At 42.6% G+C, this 18,827-nt stretch overlaps 2 protein-coding genes across 4 annotated transcripts; one reads left to right on the top strand and one right to left on the bottom strand.

Annotated features, from left to right (window-relative positions):
- The first annotated feature begins 961 nt into the window (after positions 1 to 961).
- Positions 962 to 11,822, top strand: cmya5 (cardiomyopathy associated 5). The gene is made up of 13 exons (XM_074669701.1): positions 962 to 1,125; positions 1,927 to 2,566; positions 2,740 to 6,126; positions 8,616 to 8,711; positions 8,839 to 9,083; positions 9,370 to 9,494; positions 9,625 to 9,759; positions 9,967 to 10,113; positions 10,284 to 10,431; positions 10,564 to 10,697; positions 10,778 to 10,895; positions 10,973 to 11,149; positions 11,227 to 11,822. Exons 1-13 carry the CDS (start codon positions 1,019 to 1,021, stop codon positions 11,477 to 11,479), a joined length of 5,712 nt encoding a protein of 1,903 aa, XP_074525802.1. The 5' UTR covers positions 962 to 1,018; the 3' UTR covers positions 11,480 to 11,822.
- A 1,871-nt stretch (positions 11,823 to 13,693) lies between these two features.
- mtx3 (metaxin 3) lies at positions 13,694 to 18,712 on the bottom strand. Of its 3 annotated transcripts, none has more exons than XM_074671336.1 (9): positions 18,587 to 18,712; positions 17,915 to 17,984; positions 17,470 to 17,546; positions 17,288 to 17,380; positions 17,018 to 17,200; positions 16,755 to 16,831; positions 15,964 to 16,121; positions 15,592 to 15,735; positions 13,695 to 15,478 (listed from the first exon to the last, which is right to left on the bottom strand). In XM_074671336.1, the coding sequence occupies exons 1-9, from the start codon at positions 18,677 to 18,679 to the stop codon at positions 15,471 to 15,473; spliced, it is 903 nt and encodes a 300-aa protein (XP_074527437.1). In that variant the 5' UTR covers positions 18,680 to 18,712; the 3' UTR covers positions 13,695 to 15,470. The 3 variants fall into 3 exon arrangements, with proteins under 3 accessions (XP_074527439.1, XP_074527437.1, XP_074527436.1); XM_074671335.1 differs by having other exon boundaries at positions 13,698 to 15,478; positions 15,647 to 15,735; XM_074671338.1 differs by lacking the exon at positions 15,592 to 15,735 and having other exon boundaries at positions 13,694 to 15,478.
- Positions 18,713 to 18,827: the final 115 nt, after the last annotated feature.

The raw sequence follows: 18,827 nt of genomic DNA on the forward strand, positions 1-18,827 counted from the left end.
ACATGTACAATTTCATAAACACAAAATCTTCTCATTCAGCTGATTATTCTCTAGATTTTTAGTATGTTTCAAATTTATACACCTCTTGTCTATATTGTGAAGATAAAGTAGATTTTGTGGCTCCTGAATGACTTTAATCCAGGTGAGCTAAGGAAAAATGGCTCCTATGAAGGCAATGGTTGCAGACCCCTGGTCTAAGCTATGGTCTTCATTTCAATTGCTCATGTGCTTCAACATGTTCCCTTAGTGGATTTGCCTAATGTCTCACAGTCTGCCACGAGGCAAAATTTTCCTTCTTATGGAGGTACATTTTCTTATTTAAAATTTAATATTCATTACCCTTTGCCTTTTTGCCATGTCGATGTCAGTCGGAATTTGTTTCAAATTCCTCATCATAAAGGTGTTTTGTGTGTGTGTGTGTGTGTGTGTGTGTGTGTGTGTGTGTGTGTGTGTGTGTGTGTGTGTGTGTGTGTGTGTGTGTGTGTGTGTGTGTGTGTGTGTGTGTGTGTGTGTGTGTGTGTGTGTGGTTGGGGGAGAGAGGTAGAGGAGCTAGACTGGGGGTCCTGTTTCAGTTCAGGCCTATATTTAACTTGGCAAAGGGGATTTTGATCTTAAAGCCACACCGGCTCATTCAGCTCGTATCTTTCAGTTCCAGTTGTGAACATAAAAAAATGTTTGGCACAGCACAAAACTCCTCACGTTTATTTCAGATGAAGTGTTTCTCTCTGTTTTGAGTGCACTCAACCCAAAACAGTGTGGCCCAGTTTCTGTCACGTCCTCAGCCCTCTCAAAGCCCACTCCCCTCTTTTCATTCCCCTCAGTCTATTTCTGTCTCCCAGCTGAGTCAGATGGACGGCTCCCAGCTTAGAATGACACAAACAGGCAGAGCAACTTCTCAAAAATCAGGCTGGCTGAAAAAATCAAGAGGACTCTAAAAAGCACTTACCCCCTTCAAAAAACAACAAAATAACAACAACACTGGGAACTACAGAGGGAAGATTTGGAGGTTTCGACCAAGATGGAGGAGTGTGAGAGTCTGGACTCTGAGATGACAGAGTTGCAGGAGTTTCAGAGTGAAGCCAACAGTCAGGACGATGAAGATGAAGTGGAGGAACTACGAAACAGGTGCTTTACTCTTTGAACCTCAATCACTAAATGAACTGAATTAGCTTAAACAGTGAATAATGAATCATGTCTTTTGCACAAAGCTGTAAACATGAAATTTATTGCATGGAGTCTAAGAGATACCACTTGTTCCTGTGCCTCTTGGACTAATCAGAACAGTGTATCCAAGGATCATCTGTTTTTTTCACTCATACTCTGCGAAGTCAGTGTGGCTTTCTAGCATTAACATTAATCTACCACCTCATAATTTACATCTCATTAATCATGTTTTATATTGGTGCTTTAGCTACCTTTGCCATGTCAGAAATAGTAGAAGACACTGATATGTTGAGTGTATCTGGAAAGGCAGAGGCATCTCCTCTCTAATATTACATGAATGACGCTTTGGGACGTCACCTGGCAATAACCCAGCAGGATCTGAGCTGTATTCATAGCAGAAGGGACAGCTCAGAGTGCATTTGATGATTAGTTTTTTTCAGCTCATCACTCACGTTTGGCAGCTTGGGTCTAATGCTGGAGATCTGCACTCCTCGGCTTGTCAAATCGAGAATAGATCAGCAGGTGTTATCTTCTCCTCAGTTTAGATTTGCCAAGCTAACTCAGGTGCAAGAACATGATTGTTTTCCTCATGCTGGCACGTCATGCTCCGATGTGTTTTGATTTGATTCATTAGTTTGTTCTCTGCTTGCACTTCTGAGCGCTGCCAAAAGGATCTCCTCTTGCATCTAGACTGTTTAGTCATGCCCTCTTTCTTCAGCCTGTTTACTTTCCTCTAACCCTGTCCATTTCTTTTTCCTCCAGTCTGCGGGAGGTTGTACAGGACCAGTCTGTGCAGCCCAAACTCCAGTGCCTGATGGTGGATCCATCGTTCTCCATGGTGACCGTCCAGAGCGAGGACAGTGGGATTGTTTGGGAGACAGCCTCTAGCCGCTGCTCTACACCCTGGGCTTCTGAGACCAGCTCCACCTCTGAAGCCTACAGCATGGAGGGATCTGGAGCTGCGGGAAAAATTACCATCGTCTTTGATGAGGAGAAAATAGTTCGCAGGAGGACCAGGTCTGGAGGTAGGAGCAGCAGGCTAGGGGACCGGCTGAGCCGACCTGGCAGCTCAAGATCAGCTTCAGCTTTGGGGGTAGAGAGACCGGAGATGGCAGAGGTGTCGCTCCCTAACGTGAAACCAGAGAAAACCCCGGCAGGGCCTGACCTAGAGGAGATCAGAAACAAGGATCAGCAGCTGTTCAGTTTGATTTCAGAGGGTTATGAGATTCTGAACATCAGAGTTCCCTCAAAACTCCCCACTGTGGATGAAGAGGAGAGCACAGAGCTGCAAGACAATCTGTCTTATCTGGACCAGACTCCAAAGATCCGGTCTAAGAACAGCCATGACTTGACACAGCAACAGAACCATTTCTTACCACAGGAAATACTGGATCAAAAAGAGGTATATTAAAACAGTTATCTGATTGATTTGAGAGGTTTGACTTAGTCATATCATGGTTTGTTTGTGTTTTCTGCCATTTATATAAAATAACTTCCCTTACTTGCATCGCAAATTTCTGTAAATTACCAAATCATTGACTTTGGTTTGAACCTCTGTTTGTGATCTTTCCTCAGCGGTCAGAGCAAGACTCATCTGAGTCCCCAACAGATGCTGAAGTTAGTAAAACACCCACTCCAAAAGACTCCACTGGAGACATAGACTACTTTGAGAAGTTCACTCTGCTTGATGTGGGTGGTCCAGGAGATCAAGCTCCACAGATCAAAGAGGAGGCACAAAAGCCTGCAGGAAAGACCCTTGAAGAGGAGCAAATAACCACCAAAGAAAAAGCCACAGACAGCCCCTCTGCGTCAGAAGACTCTTTTGTTTTTGTCACAGATGTAGAGATAGTTGGGGAACACCTAGATGAGGTTTTCTATGGAGAAGGACCTCCACCGCGCAAAGAGGATGAGGAAGCAGAGAGTGGAGGAGGAATGAGGATGAGACGGGAGAGCCAGAGATCTCTGAAGGGGAATGGCTCAGTGTTGTTTGGCAGTCAAGAAACAATCCTCACACCCATTTTCATCTCCCCTGGACCACCAAAGATCATTGATCCCATCCTTCTGGAGGAGCCAACGGCCATGTCCTTCATGTACTCTGACCTCTACGAAGACGCAGTCGGCGAGAGGAGGAGGAGTGACGAGGAATACTCTGAGGCGGAGAGCGTGGCATCTGAAAAGTCTTATAAGAGGCGAATGTCAGATTCAGAGGAGACAGAGGGCTACCTGGAGAAGTTTACTTTGAGGGATGAAATACCTGCAGTGGAGGCTCAACCAGAGTTAGCTGAGGATAAGGGAGAGGGGAGGATGATGTGGTCGCAGAATAAATTTGATATGACGGGGTGTCTGACAAGAGCCGTCCAAGAGGAAGACATGGATGAGGTACAGATGGAGCCACCAAGCACAGAGGAGATCAGTGCTGAAGAAAAGAGAAAAGACATCAAACCAGCAGTGGAAGAAAAACTTGAAGAAGATAAAGAAAGAGAGGACATAAAACTGAAAGAAGAGTCATTTAAAGAGAGCAAATCTACAGACGATCAGATGGAGGTACATCCTCTTGAAACTCAACAGGTGGACAGTAAAACAGAGACAACAGAGGACTGTGAGGAGCAGCAGAGAGAGGTGAGAGCAGAAACAACTGAACAGGCTACTGTAGCTGAGCAGACAGATCAGACGCTGGAAGTGGCTGAAAAAGCAGCTCAGGCTGTTGTCAGTGCTTCAGAGGAAACAGCCATGGAGGAACCTGTAGGCAGTGAGGTTCCTCTCACCATCATAGAGTCCGAAACAACAAGAGAAAGCTCTGAGAAGAGTTTGTCTGAAGAAACAGCCGCTGACACAAAGGTGGTGACTTCTGAGGATGAAGTAGTAACTGAGGCTGTTACAGAAGAGCCAGAGGATAAAACACAAGATAAGCTAACTCCCTGTGAAAATGAGACATCGACTGTAACATCCTTGAGTAAGGAGAAAGAAGCTGCTGTACCCGTCGAGGTTACCACTGACTGCGGCTCTGATGTGCAGGCAGTTGTAGAGGTTATTGAAAAAGCAGTGGATGAAACAGAGATCCAAACTCAAGTTCAGATTGATCTCAAGGAGGTAACCAATGTTCAGACAGCAGCTGCAGGAGAAGAAAGACGTGAGGCTGAAGCAGAAACAGTTGAGAGCCATGTGACTGAATCTAAAACTGAGGCTGATCTGGGGTCAGGGGGTAAAACTGAACCAGATGAGCTAAAAACAGATTCAGATAAGAAACAGAATGAAATCCTTGAGATGAATAAGCATCAACAAGAAGAGAAACTAGACACTGAGAAGAGCTTTGACAAAACACAACTGATAACTGAGGCCAAAGATGAAACTCCTGCAGTGGAGACTGGGTCCACGGTTCAGGAGATGGTGAGCGTGGGCGATGAGCTCATTGTCTTTGTCCCCAAAGGACAAGCAGTGGAGATGGACATAGAGGTCAGTCAGCAGCTAGAGAAGATGCCATGTGTCACAGCAGCTCTCACTGAACTTGTGGAAACATGCCAGGCTCCCACAGCACCTGAATCCATCACAGAGGTCCAGGAGAGTCTGCCGGCTCAAAATGAGGAAAAAGGAGCAAAGTCTCAGCTGGAGGCAAAACCAGAGGTTGATATAAAGGAAGGAGCAAAACCAAAGATTGTTACTGAAGAAGAAGAAAATACAGATATTATGATAGTAGAACCTGGGGTTGTAATAGAGAAGGAAAAACCTGAGATTATTGTAGAAGAAGCAAAAGCTAAGGTGATTGTAGAAGAAGCAAAACCTGGGGTTGTTGTTGTAGAAGAAGCAAAACCTGATGTTATTGTAGAAGAAGCAAAAGCTGAGGTTATTGTAGAAGAAGCAAAAGCTGAGGTTATTGTAGAAGAAGCACAACCTGAGGTGATTGTAGAAGAAGCCAAAGCCGAGGTGATTGTAGAAGAAGCAAAAACTAAAGTTGTTTTAGAAAAAGTAAAATCTGAGATTGTTGTAGAAGAAGAAAAACCTGAGGTTGTTGTTATAGAAGAAGCAAAACATGAGGTTACTGTTGAAGAAGCAAAAGCTGAGGTTGCTTTTATTGAAGAAGCTAAACCTGAGGTTGTTATAGAAGAAGAAAAAGTTGAGGTTGTCTCAGAAAAAGTAAAACCTAAGGTTGTTGTTATAAAGAAAACAGATGTAAAACCAGGCATAGATGTAAAAGAAGAAGAAGCCCAACCAACAATTGTAAGGGAAATATCAAAACCAGAGATTGTTACTGAAAAAGAAACAAAACCTAAAAATGAAATTGGCACAACATGCTTTCCTTCTGCATATGTAGAGGAAGCCAACATAGAGGAGCAGGAACTTGAAGAAGACAAGGGCGTTTTTTCTCGTCTCAGGAGCTTCACTCCCCTAGAGGATTTGTCTGAGCTAAACAAAGAGTATTTGCAGTCAGAGGAGCCAAATGTGGAACAAAGTGAAGACGTACATGAAGCGAAGGATGTCCCAGAAAAAATCATCGTTGCAGAGGATACGAGTCCAGAAATTGATCTTCGTAGAGAGGAGGAAAAGCAAAAGGTAGAGCAAGCTGAGGCAGTCACAGAGGAAGCTCCAGAGGTCACTGTGGAGGAGCTCGAATATGAGATCATCACTGAACAGGATGCAAAAGAGATGCCGCAAACAGAAACACAGGGAGATGAGGAGGTACCACCAATTCCTGGGACTGTGCAGGTGAAAGAGGAGAAGATGAAGATGGATTTGGAGACTAAGGAGGAAGCGTTTGATTTGTCCCAAGAAGAAGAGCTGGTTGAGGCTGGTTATGAAATCATTGATGAAGAGGAGGAGAATCAGGCCCGGCTGGCTGCTGAGCTGCAGGGGATGGACTGGTTCTGTTTTTCATGTGGATGTTTGCTGTCAGAGGAGGACTTCTCATCTGGAGAGCATCACAGCCACGAGGTGACTGCTGTGGACAAAGCCTATGAGGATATTAAGGTAACTTTATTAACTTTCTCTTCAGGTTCCTCCAGGTGCTGCTTATTAGCATGGGCCCAGCTACAGTGGTTGAGTCAGCATTTTAAGTTTGACTGATCTGGATAGGGCCTGTGAGATCAGCTACTTCAAGCTGGTGCTCCATAAAACCATGAAGTGTGAGGCTGTTATGGCTGTGTATGGTTTTTCCATGCAGTACTAAGCCTCCTGTTTGTAAAAAGAATTAATTGTTGAATTCTAGATGTGTCCTTTTTTTCAGACTTCAATCATTCTGTCCACCAAACAAGATCCAACATCAGAATAAACTGTTTGGCATTGTCAGATTTGGCAACGGGATAATAATTAATGACAAAAAGCATTTTACAACTAAGAAGTAATCTACCAAACACAAATTTCCTTTCCTTTTTATGATGTTGTCCATTTGGATATGAATCTTGGATCATTTGATCAGTCTTGATGCTGCAGTGATGGAGCAGTTCTTACGCCTGATCGCGGACTATCACATAAAGCAGCTCATCACCATACACTAACCAGTGTTGAGTCACCCAGCTATGATCACTACACTATACCAGCATCAGATCAGGTCATCAGCAGGGATGGGTACCTCTCACATTTGAAATTATACGGTACCGATGCCCAGTACCCAGCAATCGGTATCAGTACTTAACGGTACCGATTTTTGGTACTTTTTTGTGTTTATGTGGTAAAAAAATATCAATTTGTTTAATACTGAAGTATATATATTTTTTCAATTTAACATATTTATTCTGCAGTATATAAACTTGCAATTCTGTGTTCATGTCCAGCATGGAAAATCACCTACTTTTCCACTGCCTCACAGTCACAAAGATGCATTTAGCCACCTAAACATGGTACCTTTTGATTCTACCCGAATCGGTACTTGGTACTTTTGACAGAATCCAGTCGGTACCTGTAAAAGTACCCATCAGTAGTCATCAGATATTAAAGCAGTCTCACATCAGGCGGCTGTATGCTCTCAGGCTGGGCACAGGCCGAGGACCATCCACATTGAGCTGATGTGATGTAATGCTCTGCTTTGATCGGTGGAAAGGTCCAGTGTGACATCATTAAGAGGCGACTGAAATGTGATCTGTTTCTTGCTTGCTGTCCCTGCAGGTCAGCACAGGGTCAAACATGTGCCCTTTCTTTAAAATCTCATGTTGACATTAAAGCTTCTGTCCAGTCTGAAAGAAAGCTGCTTTTCTTTTTTAACTTGCAGTTTTTAATAGCTGTGAGGTTAGTTATAGGATACCTGAAGAACACTGTGTTTGCAGATGCTTTATTTTCTGGGAGAAACTATCACCATCCTTTCAGGTGTTATTTTTTTATTCTTATTTTAGTGTAAGGGGAAATAAGATGTTTCTTTGTGTTTGAAGAAGAGTGTGGCAGAGTACTTATTATGAAAATGTAAGGAAAGCTTGAAAAGTCTAAAAATGATCTGATGACATTTCCACATGAACTTGAAAAGAGGGTCATATATATATACGCATGTGTATGAGTGTGTAAAGCATTGACAGCTGTACTGTAAATAAGACATCGATCAGAGTGTTATTATATAGTCTCAGTACAGCACCAAGACTTGCAGAATATTCAGATTTTCCACAGAGGGGGAAGAGCAATCCTGACAAATTTACTATAGAGGTTTGGAAAAGAGCTCAACTTGGAGTTCAGCTTGGCTGGGTGCAAGCATGCTTACACATTCGTCCTCACACGCACCCCCCCCCCCCCCCCACACACACACACACACACACACACACACACACACACACACACACACACACACACACACACACACACACACACACACACCCCACACACACACTCATATACACCTGTTTTTTCAATCTCAGCAGAGAGCTGAGCCTCGGACAGAGCAGGGAACGATAAGTGACACACTTGACTTGACCCAGTTAAATGTGATCCATTGGTGCTCAGGTGGTGAGAGGAGATCACTAGCGTTCCTCCACCTAACGCTGATTCCTCCCATGGCTGTAGGGGGCGACATTTCACAGATATTTTAACCTGTGGTGGATATAATGAAAACAGGAAAAAAGATTTTCTCTCTCATTACTTTAGATCCCCCAGAGTCATCAAGTTACCTTAGTGAGACTGGAAAAGAGTCAGATAATAACCTCTTTGATGTGTGGTGGTTCAGCTGCAGCTTAAAAGAAAAACAAGAGGGAAAGTTAAATACATGAGGGACAGTTTTCTTCTTTATTCCAGTATTACAACTAGGGGCAGGGGGGTTACTGTTTGTTAGAGTTAATCCCCTGTCACTACTGCTGTAGTGACAGGGAAAAGTCTTGATATTGATTATCTAATATCAGCCTCTCTGGTAGCTCTACAAAAGTAAATAAGCAGGTGTGACTATTGTCTTGACCTTATACAGTCTATGGTCTTGACACACAGACCCATGTTATGATCTAAAAACTTTAAACGTGGTGTTTGATTTATGTTTTTGTTTTGATCAGGAAAAGTTGGGTGACTGGATCTCAGAGCTGCAGGGGAGGTCAGAAAACATCGAGGACCTGGTGTCTGAGCTTGAACTGGGCTACAACTCAGTGGAGGTAAAGCATGCTGACTCAAGATTGACATTTGATATTTTTATTAGATAAATATCATGTTACCATTTATTTTTAGCTATACACTATTTGTTTGTAATCCCCTGTGTTTTCCCTTCCTCTCCCGGACCAGGACCAGTGTGTGGAGTGTGAGGCAGCCATGCAAGCACAGAATGATGAGATGATGGCTCTAGTGATGGAGCAGTACAACACCATGTCCATCAGCATGGAGGAGGAAAAGAAGGCCAAGCTGGAGCAGTTATATGACCAGATTGTCTCCTTCCAGGAGAGCATTGACTCCGCTAAAACCACTCTGGAGACCACAGACAGGGAGGCTGAGACAGACGCACGGGTGAGTGCTGAGGCTGTTGGATTAAGGTGTCATATTGTCCAACCACTGCATAGATCACATTTCTGATCAACCCCTCTATGCTCTTTCCTCCCACCAGTCACCTGAAGACATTCACTCGAGGTAAAGTGCTTATTGTGAATGGAGTGTGAGTTACTTTGGACTAAACTTTATTTTAGATAGTCATAACCAGCAGTTTGCTTCTTTGCATGCAAAGCTAGTGTAATCTGCTTCATTGTGTTGAAAATTAAGCTACAAGAGTAGATATCAGAAAGAAGGTTGCGGTTCTCAGCAGAGGCTTTTTTGTGTGGTCAGGCTAAAGGAAGCTCTGGACTCAGCCATGTCACTGGAGCTGGGTCCCAGGGGACTGCTGGTGTTTGAGGACTACGCAAAGGGCAACTCCTCTAGCTCTCACCTCGCACAGCGCAAAGGAATCCCAGGTAAGGCTGAGTTTAGTGCATTAATTTGCTGTTGCACTTGATGCTGACACACCTCCAAGGAGTCTTTAGTCATGTTTGTGTATATGGAGGTTACAATTCTTGTGTGTGTGCTTTCTGGTCTATGTTTCAGTGCCTCAGAGGCCCACGCTGCAGCCTCAGGAGGCCGGCTCAGCCTCCAGCACCAGCGTCACAGTTTACTGGAAGGTCAACGCTGGGGACATCATCGACTGCTTTCAGGTCTACTGTATGGAGGATCCACAGGGAGGTAAAATATTTCTATTTTGTTTATTACACATGAAGGTTACTTCAAATTCCAAATGAAGTGAAGTTTTAATTTAATAGCTCCCTTTTCACAAATACAACAAATACACATTTAATAACATAATGTGATGTGATATTTCATAAAAATTTTTTAGACTCCTTGAGATTATAGAGGAGTCCTTAGTGTGTATCCCATCTCCTGTTGTCCCAGCTGTATCAGAAGAGTACCGTGTCACAGTAAAGGAGAGTTATTGCGTCCTGGAGGAACTGGAGCCGGACAAAACCTACAAGGTGTGGGTGATGGCTGTCAACTACACAGGCTGCTCTCTGCCCAGCGAGAGACTCTCCTTCAGAACCGGTCAGTCCACACTCTGAAGCTGAAGCACATCAACACATCATTACTTGAAAGAAATGCAAATGATGGAGGTTGAGACTGAGTTTCATGTTAATCTCTGCCATAGGGATGTGGTTTTGGGCACTTGAAAGCACATGTCACACTTTAATTAATATCTCATGCGCTTTCTGCAGCTCCATCAGTGCCGGTGATTGACACGGAGCGCTGTACTGTCATGTGGGATTCAGCCACATTGAGATGGAGCTCAGAAAAACAGGCTGCAGAGCAGAGTTTCATCTTAGAGTATTGCCGTCAGTATGAGCTTGAAGGAGAGGGGCTCAGGTAAGCGTCACCCTGAGATGACCAACAGAAAATATTCTGGCACACAAATGTAGAAAAAACTACAGTAAAATATGTAATACACGGACACCTTTAATTTATAAGTGCGTGTGTTGTTTTATATACTCTTATCAGGACCATCTCAGGGATCCGAAGCTGTGAACAGAGAGTCCTCCTGCAGCCCAATGAAAATTATCTGTTTTACATCAAAGCTGTGAATGAGGCCGGAGCCAGTGAACAGAGCGAGGCTGCTCTCATTTCCACCAAAGGTAACAAAACAAACTCTATATTTCAGTCGTGTGTAACATCATGGACTGTCATGATTTTTGTGACCTGTGTTTTTCTTCAGGCACAAAGTTTTGCCTGCTAAAAGCCACAGCTCACCCCGCCCTGGAGCTGTCAGTAGATGAGACCATCGTCCACTTCCCCCAGGACACACCTGAAAACACCCCATCTGTGGACAAATTGTGAGTTACAGAAGGCGCCTAAAGCCCTGAAGAACTTTTTCAGATACATTTTAAACCAGAGTTTGTTTGTTCTCCAGGTGTCTGTCCATTCTGGGTGAGCTGTTGCCGTGTAAAGGTCGGTACTACTGGGAGACGGTTGTGTCAGGAAGCACAGCTTACAGGCTTGGAGTGGCATCAGGCTCAGCCAGCAGGAACAGCCCGCTGGGGGAGAACAGCCTGTCATGGTGTTTGCAGTGTATCCCTGCTCCGTCAGGGTAGGTATCAAACATTTTGCAGTATCAACAACATATTTCAAGTTCTTCTCTCTGGTCTAATCCAGCTTCCTCTTCAGCTGCAGGTATCAGTTGCTCCACAATGATGTACACTCCAGTGTGTTTGTAATTGACATGCCTGAGCGAGTGGGCACCCTCCTGGATTACCAACTCGGTCATCTGTCTTTCTATAACGCCCAAACCGGACAGTTGTTAGGAGCTTTCTGTCAGTGCTTCACCGAGCCGTGCCACCCTGCTCTGGCACTGGAGCTGCCAGGTCACCTGGAGGTCAGCATGGTGCCGGAGCTGCCGGAGTTTACGAGGGACAGCTAGCTCTACTTCCAGCTTCACACAAACAAGAAGTTTACAGTCCATGATGGACGTGTTGGTTTCACTGGTTTTAGCATGATGGCATTACAAAGAGAACTGCAGACATAGAAGGACACAAATAGCTATTCTGATAGTCACTGTGAAGGCTGAATTACACTTCATCTCAGTTTTCTTACGTTCTGATCCTCATTTATGGGTTTGTATGTTTAAATGAGATCACACTGTTCCAAAGAGTGATTTAATAGAAAAGAAAAATCAGTTGGATTTTTTTTGTGATGGAAATTAAACTGTAAATTAAAAAAAAAATTATAACATATTTAAAAAAACTGAGAGTGAAGAGAAATGATGAGAGTGTGAAAATCAACTGAACCGAACTGAAATGTGATTACATTTTTTTAGAGAGAAGAGAAATGTGTGTAAATTTAACCTCAACATAAACTGATTTGATAGTTTTGTACTTTGTAAATGTTCTCTGGTTAACTCTTCTTTTTTTTTTGTCTTTATTGAAAGGGCTTGAATGGCAGTTGTCAAAAACACTTCATGTGTCTACTTTGACAACTAACCGTCAAGGCTTTCCTTTTGGCACGGTTAGAAAAAACAAGTAAATGACTCCAACAAATCCTCTGTAGCACTTTGAACTGTGTTTCATGTTGTTAAATTGTGTAAATAACTTTTTAAAAGATGTGATTGCTTCTATTTTTGTTTCAGGAAGTTTGGATTTGTTATTTCCCTGTCTTACAGACTGATCCAAACTAAATTACCAGGTTTATTTATCTGAAAAAAGAACAAACTGGACTGTTAGGATCATTTTGTCAATGGTCATATGTTATTTTCTCTGATTCACAGTCTCCACTAGGGGGCCTCAGCACTCCACACTGTTGCTGTTGGCTCCGGATCAGCCAAAGATGTATTTCATCACAGCCCTGCTTGAAGTGGACTCTAACTTTTTTCTTTTTAGGGAAATCAGCTGTACTGAGAACTTCTCTATGGCTTCTACAACTCCAAAGTAGCCGTGCTGCCAATTAAGGACTGATGAACAACTACAGCTGTGGGCTCAAATGTATTTCTTTAATTGTCTGTAATTGCTCTGTTATACCTTCTGTGTCTGGTTGCCATGTTTGTTTTATTGCCCCTTACTCTTACTGGGATGTAAAATAATGTAAATGATTATCAACATATAAATCAAAACATGCACAGCAGTGATTGCGTTTCCTGGTATTTACATTACACACTGAGAAGCCTTAGGCTGAAATTAATACCAACAATTTCTGCAAAACTCATCTCTCTTGTTAGACCTCCAGACTTTTTATTGCTTACGGCTACTGTAGATTTAGGAGACACATCTCACTGACAAAAAATAAAAGGCTTTCCAGAGGACATCTCATTTTATAATTACTGTGTTACAATTTTTCCAGACACTCACATTTTTTTCCCTCATCTGTGACAACCTCTGCTTCATTTCCCAACAATCAAAGAGAGGAGGAGGAGAGTGAGAGGAAGAGTACGAGGAGGAGTGTGGTGCAGCTGCTGGTTTTCATGTGATCTACTGGACTCCAACTTGGAGAGGACTTTGAAAAGTAACAGCTTCATTTCCACTTGGACTGACTCTTATCTGTCCTCCTGCTGTGGGTAACACTGAGTCAAAGAGTTGGAACGACTTTTCCTCGGACTTGAATTCAGAAGGATCTTTTCCTGTGAAAGTCTCACAACAGCAGATGGGAGGGTTCTGTAACATTTTCAACAAACTGATTTTTGAAGCTATCTCATAAAAATGACAAACTTGAGTTTTCACAACTCCAAAAGAGGAAAGAGTCAAACATGATAAAAGAATGTGGCTTTCACAGAAGATTTGACAAGCCGGCCAAGTAAAGCCTCAACAGGAGCCTCGCCCTTAACCCGTGACTTGACTTTGAAAATATCTGATATCAGGTTTGCATCACACCCTTTTGGTGTAATGACTTATTTTTTCCAAGTGAAAGTCCAAAACCAAACAAAGATATCTTTGTTCTCCAAAAATCTACATGGCAAGCCCACAGTGAAAGGCAAAAAATAAGCCTTTTTTCTTCCTGCTTAACAGACAAGGACACATCAGAAGATCTTTTTATGCCCAAACTAGGAGCCAAACAGCTGACATGCACATTTGATACACACAGTTGTTTCACATGCTTCAAAAAAGGGGACAGCTTCAGTGTTGAAATAATGTTTTATTTCAATAAGATGTTATTGATTATCCCCAGAGGATGAATAGACATGACACTTTATGACAGTGTATCAAAATTACAGAGGTCGCATTTTGACTATTGTACAAAACACAAGCAGTCATGAAGGCACACTGCACCCATATGGTCCTCAAAAACAACATTTTGGGATTGGCAGCACACACACAGAGGCACACGCACACAAACACAAACACACACACACACGCACACGCGCGCGCGCGCGCACACACACACACACACACACACACACACACACACACACACACACACACACACACACACACACACACACACACACACACACACACACACACACACACACACACACCAATGAATGCTTTCATTTCAATGTATGCCATATGGTGCTTTAAAGGGAATGTAACCAGGAATTTTTGACATTGCAATGGCCAAGTGTTGTCTCAAGTATTAAAACCTTTTTGACTGAGATTCTGAGAAATCAATCATATGGAGCAGACACAGTTGAGTAAATGTATGAGCTCTGAGGACGCAAGAGTGAGAAAACACACAAACACTGGCAACCCATGTTATAGTCATAGTCCAATTTCACTCGAAGAAATTCAGGTGGTCCAAAAAAAACAAATAAAGGCAGCTAATGAGACATCCCTAAGTGGGACAGACACTTGAGTTTTCACAAGGTGACGTTAAATAGGCACAGCAAATTATAACACGGCAGTAAAAACAACAACAAAATAAAAACAAATGTACAAAAAACGAGAGAGAAAAACAAACATGGCAACAGAAGAAATGAGTGGATTGTTAAGGATGAATGATTTCTCCAATGAGAGACGAACTGCTTTACAAGATTCCCTGGGACTTCTCTCACACAAACACAATAGTCCCTTTTATTCTGATGGAGCGTAGAAAATATCTGTAAGGCCTGTCCTTTACCTTTACGCATCTGTCAGAGACTTTGAACAAGCTGATCAGCCCTATCATAGAAGAATTTTAAATAATGACACTATTTACAAGTTTACAAGCTATACAAAGCAGAAGGAGCAGAGCAATAGGTGCACGGTAATCTCTGTTGCTTTGACTACCAATATTCATACTGTACATTACAATTTAAATGCTGTTAGAGTCTACTGAGCATTATTACAGTGTTATGGAGAAGAAAGCATGCTCAGAGGGAGCTTTAAATAACTTACTATGGTATTAAAGCCAGATTTTTTTGCAATAGATATATAATCTCAGTCATTCAAATACCCCAATAAAACAGGTGAGAGCATTTTAACATGTAGAAAATAAATATTGGCAGGAAAACATTTCATGAGTTTAAAATAAAAAAGAAGAATCATTAATCTTCAGGTCCCTCTTTCTTTCTGCTGGTCTTTTCATTTACTTCAAACTCTGTGTCTTTCTCATCAGGCACCTCTTCATTGCATTCCACTCTTAACCACATACATGCACTGAACCTTTTAAAACCCTCACACATGCACTTTCCTTCACTTTCAGACCAGCATCTTAAACATCTATCATCATCTTCTTCTAAATGAGTCCCTTTAATAATTCTGTTGCATCCACCCATTAATTATCAGATCATCTGCCATTCAAAGTTAAGGTTAGCTGGATGACCTTTTTCATTACAAGAAGTGTAGTCCGTCAGAGAGCTGCACCTTTAATCTGAAGGCTGGTCCTCTCCTGTTCACAGAGGTTGAGAGGTCGAGATTTAGGCAGGGGTTGAGTTCTTCTCACTGGCCAGACTGGGTTTGGGCTCTGGTCTGTGGGGTTTGTGCTGTGGGCTGCTGCGGAGATTGTCATCCATCTAAAGTTCAGGAAGTCCAGTTTAGTTGCAGTCACATGATGCAAGAGAAAATATCCTGACAATAATTCAGAAAAAATCACTATTTGAATGTTTAATTTCTGCTGAGACTGTACCTGCCACATGCACCCATGCACTCATGCAAAGAGGATAAAAGGAAAGCAGAAGCACCTTCTCTATCAAGTTGGACTCTTTATTTACAAGCTGGGTTAGTTTCTGGAGGTTGGCATCCATTGTTTCGTGGACAGGTGGAGGAGGACCTGGAGAGAGATGATGTTAAAAGAGGAAAGATGAAGCAGAGGAATAGGAGCAGTTTTAGATTAGAGAGCACCTGAAAAGCGAGGAAGATACAAAGAGTCAGAATGCAGTGAAACACCAATGTAAGAAGAGAGAAAATGCTGCTGCTGTTAGTGGACTTTCCCTTTCACCAAATCAAAGCTACGAGAGAACCAACATTCCCAGTGTGTGGGGATGTGCAGAGGTCTTACTCGGGTGGTCTGAGCTGAAGTAGACAGCGAGGATGTTGTCACAGAAGCGTGTGATGTTCTCCAGCTGTGTGAGGTGGCTCTGCAGAGGGCTGCTGGGCAGACTGGCTTTGTAAATTGGAGCCACAAAACCAAACACAAATGCATCCAGGCTGGTTGGCCTATAAAACATAAACACACATGTGTAAAATTACATATTGCCACACACAGAGTGACAGGTGATGCTGTGCTTCAAGACATCCAAGGAAGTGAGACTTACAGTATCAGTGCCCTGAAATAGAGATTACAATTCAAACCATGTCAAGCTTTGTTGTAGGGATTCACCGGTGTATCTGTTGAACAACACTATCTGCTGATATTTGCTTTGTGTATAGACACTTGCTCATCAGCAAATAACATGCCACACACCGACATAATTTGCTGATGTTGTGTATTTGTTGTTTCACGTCAGTTTCTTGCTGATAAGCTTATCCACCAAACTGCCGATGCAGAGAATAGGTTTTGAATCAGCAGGAAAAGTCACATGTTGACAAACCCTCAATTGTTTTCATGGTCAAATCTGAAAGAAAATGTGATCTGTGAGGTGAAGTACACCTTTATTGAGGAAGATCAGAAACATGCACATCTACTTTGCTTGTGAGCAGTGATAAAGTAGCAGACCAAAATCTTAAAAAGGAAGAATGTCTGTGCTGAAACAACAAGTGTAATTACACAGAAAATCGTCCCTGGAATACTTAACACTTAACTGTGATCTAAAATGGAAAAACACTCAAATTAAACTTAATGGAGCTTACGAGTTGCCAAAGAAGTAGTTTGCAGTTCCCAGTCTGTAGGCAAGGAGATTCAGGCACTCTTTAGCATCACTGTAGATCTGAGGGTGACAAATATTCACAAGGGTTAAAAAGTGATACAACTGGGGTCACAGTCTGTCTGTCTTACTTTCTCTCTCAGTTTTTTTGTTGTACCCCAAAACTAGGCTAAAAATACAACTAATAACAATTACAACTTCACATGTCAGTCGCAACTTTCAGGGGGCACCAGACATGCTAATGTTTACCTTTCCCTCCACCTCAGTGATCCTGTGCAGTGGTGCTTCTCCTTTAGTCAACAGGATGCGAGAGAGCGCGGTGTTAGCACACCGACTTGGGACGATAAAGTTAAGAGGGAATGGCGAGCGTGACGCAAACCAAGGGCGTGTCAGATTAGCATAGTTTTCTGCATCCACCCAGAATGTGTGCAACTGTAAGACACAAAGCATCACTCTAAATACGTACAGTTTTAAAGAAAAGCTTTTGTCAGGATCTAAGCAGAACAGAGATGCTGTTACCACAGCTGGTCGCAGTTTTTCTTCAATCAGAGCAATGTATGCCATGGTGTCTGCTCCTTGTCTGGCTGTCAGCTCGAAGTCTGCATTGAACCTCTGAAAACAGAGAAATACAGCTATCATGGCACATCTGTTGATAATGATGGGGTGTAACCAGCTAATTAGCAATGAACATCCACTTGTACCTGTTTCCTCAGGAAGTTGAGAATCTGTGTTGGTTCTTGGACTGATGAGTCTCCACAAAGTAACTCTGGGACTGTTGCTGCAGATTTAAAGGAAGGGAGAATACATTGCAACTGAAACAAGGCTTATTTAATCAAGAGAGACATTACATCAACAATAAGGGATTAAGAAATTCAATGTGATGTACTTTCATTAAGTCTACTATTTGCAGTTGTGTTGAATCGTCTTGTGGTTATTTACAAAGTTCATGAGTGATACTATCAGAGGAGTGTCTTTAGAAAGACAGCTGCAAGAGATATATTTTCAGAACATTTATGTGTATATGTACCGTAAACATATTACTACAAGAGCCATAAAATTTACCGTCAACCACATGCAAAACAATCTCTCTGCGAATCTTTGACCTCAATGTTATGACATTATGGTTTACAGCAAGCTGCAGCCCACCTGTTAGAGTTTTCCAAGTCCAATCTATGGGAGAAACCGCGACTTTTGCCCCAGAAAACCTGGCATATGCCTGGAAAAAAATGAAAATATGTCTACTATTCAATATATGTTAAATAAAAAAAAGGGTACAGGTGCCATTCATGTCTACTCTGCAGGGAAATAGGTTAAAGTGTCCTCTTGTGGTCAGCATTGTTAGTGCACGTGCTTCCTAGACAAACACACGATGAGCAGTTAGAAAAAAATGATTTCTTATTGTTCTGACATGATGAACCCTCCGTCGGCCACCGTCGATAGCTTTCGCGTGAGGCAAAGTTGAAAACATTCAAACAAAACACAATATTCGCGTCGACAAGCTGACCTTGAAGAACACTACTTATGTTATCTGACATGGTAACTTCTGACGACCAGCAATACATGAAGGATAAACAAACAGTCACAGCTTTAAAGTCGCAACTGGGCAAACATAAAATACACCGGTTTTATTTATTTCTCTCCTGCTCATCAAGCGGAGCACGGTCAACTGACAAGCTGCAGTAGGTGAGTTAGCATAAGAGCTAACCAGAGATATGCAAAGAAATACGCGAAGAAGCCCGGGAGAAAATGCATTTCTCTTTAAAACGAGGGCTGGATATAAAGAGCTTTCCTCATGTCACAAACAGGCAATACCATTACCAGAACTATTAGAGACTCTGTGTGGACGGAAGGCAAACCCCAGTCTCCTCCCCAGCATCTCAGCTCCATGGCAGCCGCCATGTTTTCATTCATGGAAGGGGCGGGGTGACGTCACTACGTACCTGTCGTCTCAGAGGCTGCAGAGTTCCAGAAATCCAGCGAAGACGTGAAGACTTCTACAAACACAAAATGTCCAAATGTTTCTCTAGCTCCGCTTATGAAAATATGTTTTCACCACATT

This window comes from Halichoeres trimaculatus, unplaced genomic scaffold (genome assembly GCF_033239565.1).
Source record: "Halichoeres trimaculatus isolate MK-OKI-2021-1 unplaced genomic scaffold, fHalTri1.1 fHalTri1_scaffold_5, whole genome shotgun sequence".
In the NCBI taxonomy this organism is placed as follows: domain Eukaryota; kingdom Metazoa; phylum Chordata; class Actinopteri; order Labriformes; family Labridae; genus Halichoeres; species Halichoeres trimaculatus.

Bases quoted from the DNA above. Each gene is read 5' to 3' on its own strand.
- mtx3 (XM_074671335.1), bottom strand. From the start codon at position 18,679: ATGAATGAAAACATGGCGGCTGCCATGGAGCTGAGATGCTGGGGAGGA. The intron at 17,547-17,914 runs GTGGGCTGCAGC...TTAAATCTGCAG, and splicing joins GACTTGGAAAACTCTAACAG to CAACAGTCCCAGAGTTACTT. The intron at 16,832-17,017 runs GTAAACATTAGC...TGTCACCCTCAG, and splicing joins TCACTGAGGTGGAGGGAAAG to ATCTACAGTGATGCTAAAGA.
- cmya5 (XM_074669701.1), top strand. From the start codon at position 1,019: ATGGAGGAGTGTGAGAGTCTGGACTCTGAGATGACAGAGTTGCAGGAG. The intron at 9,495-9,624 runs GTAAGGCTGAGT...TCTATGTTTCAG, and splicing joins ACAGCGCAAAGGAATCCCAG to TGCCTCAGAGGCCCACGCTG. The intron at 11,150-11,226 runs GTAGGTATCAAA...CTTCCTCTTCAG, and splicing joins TGTATCCCTGCTCCGTCAGG to CTGCAGGTATCAGTTGCTCC.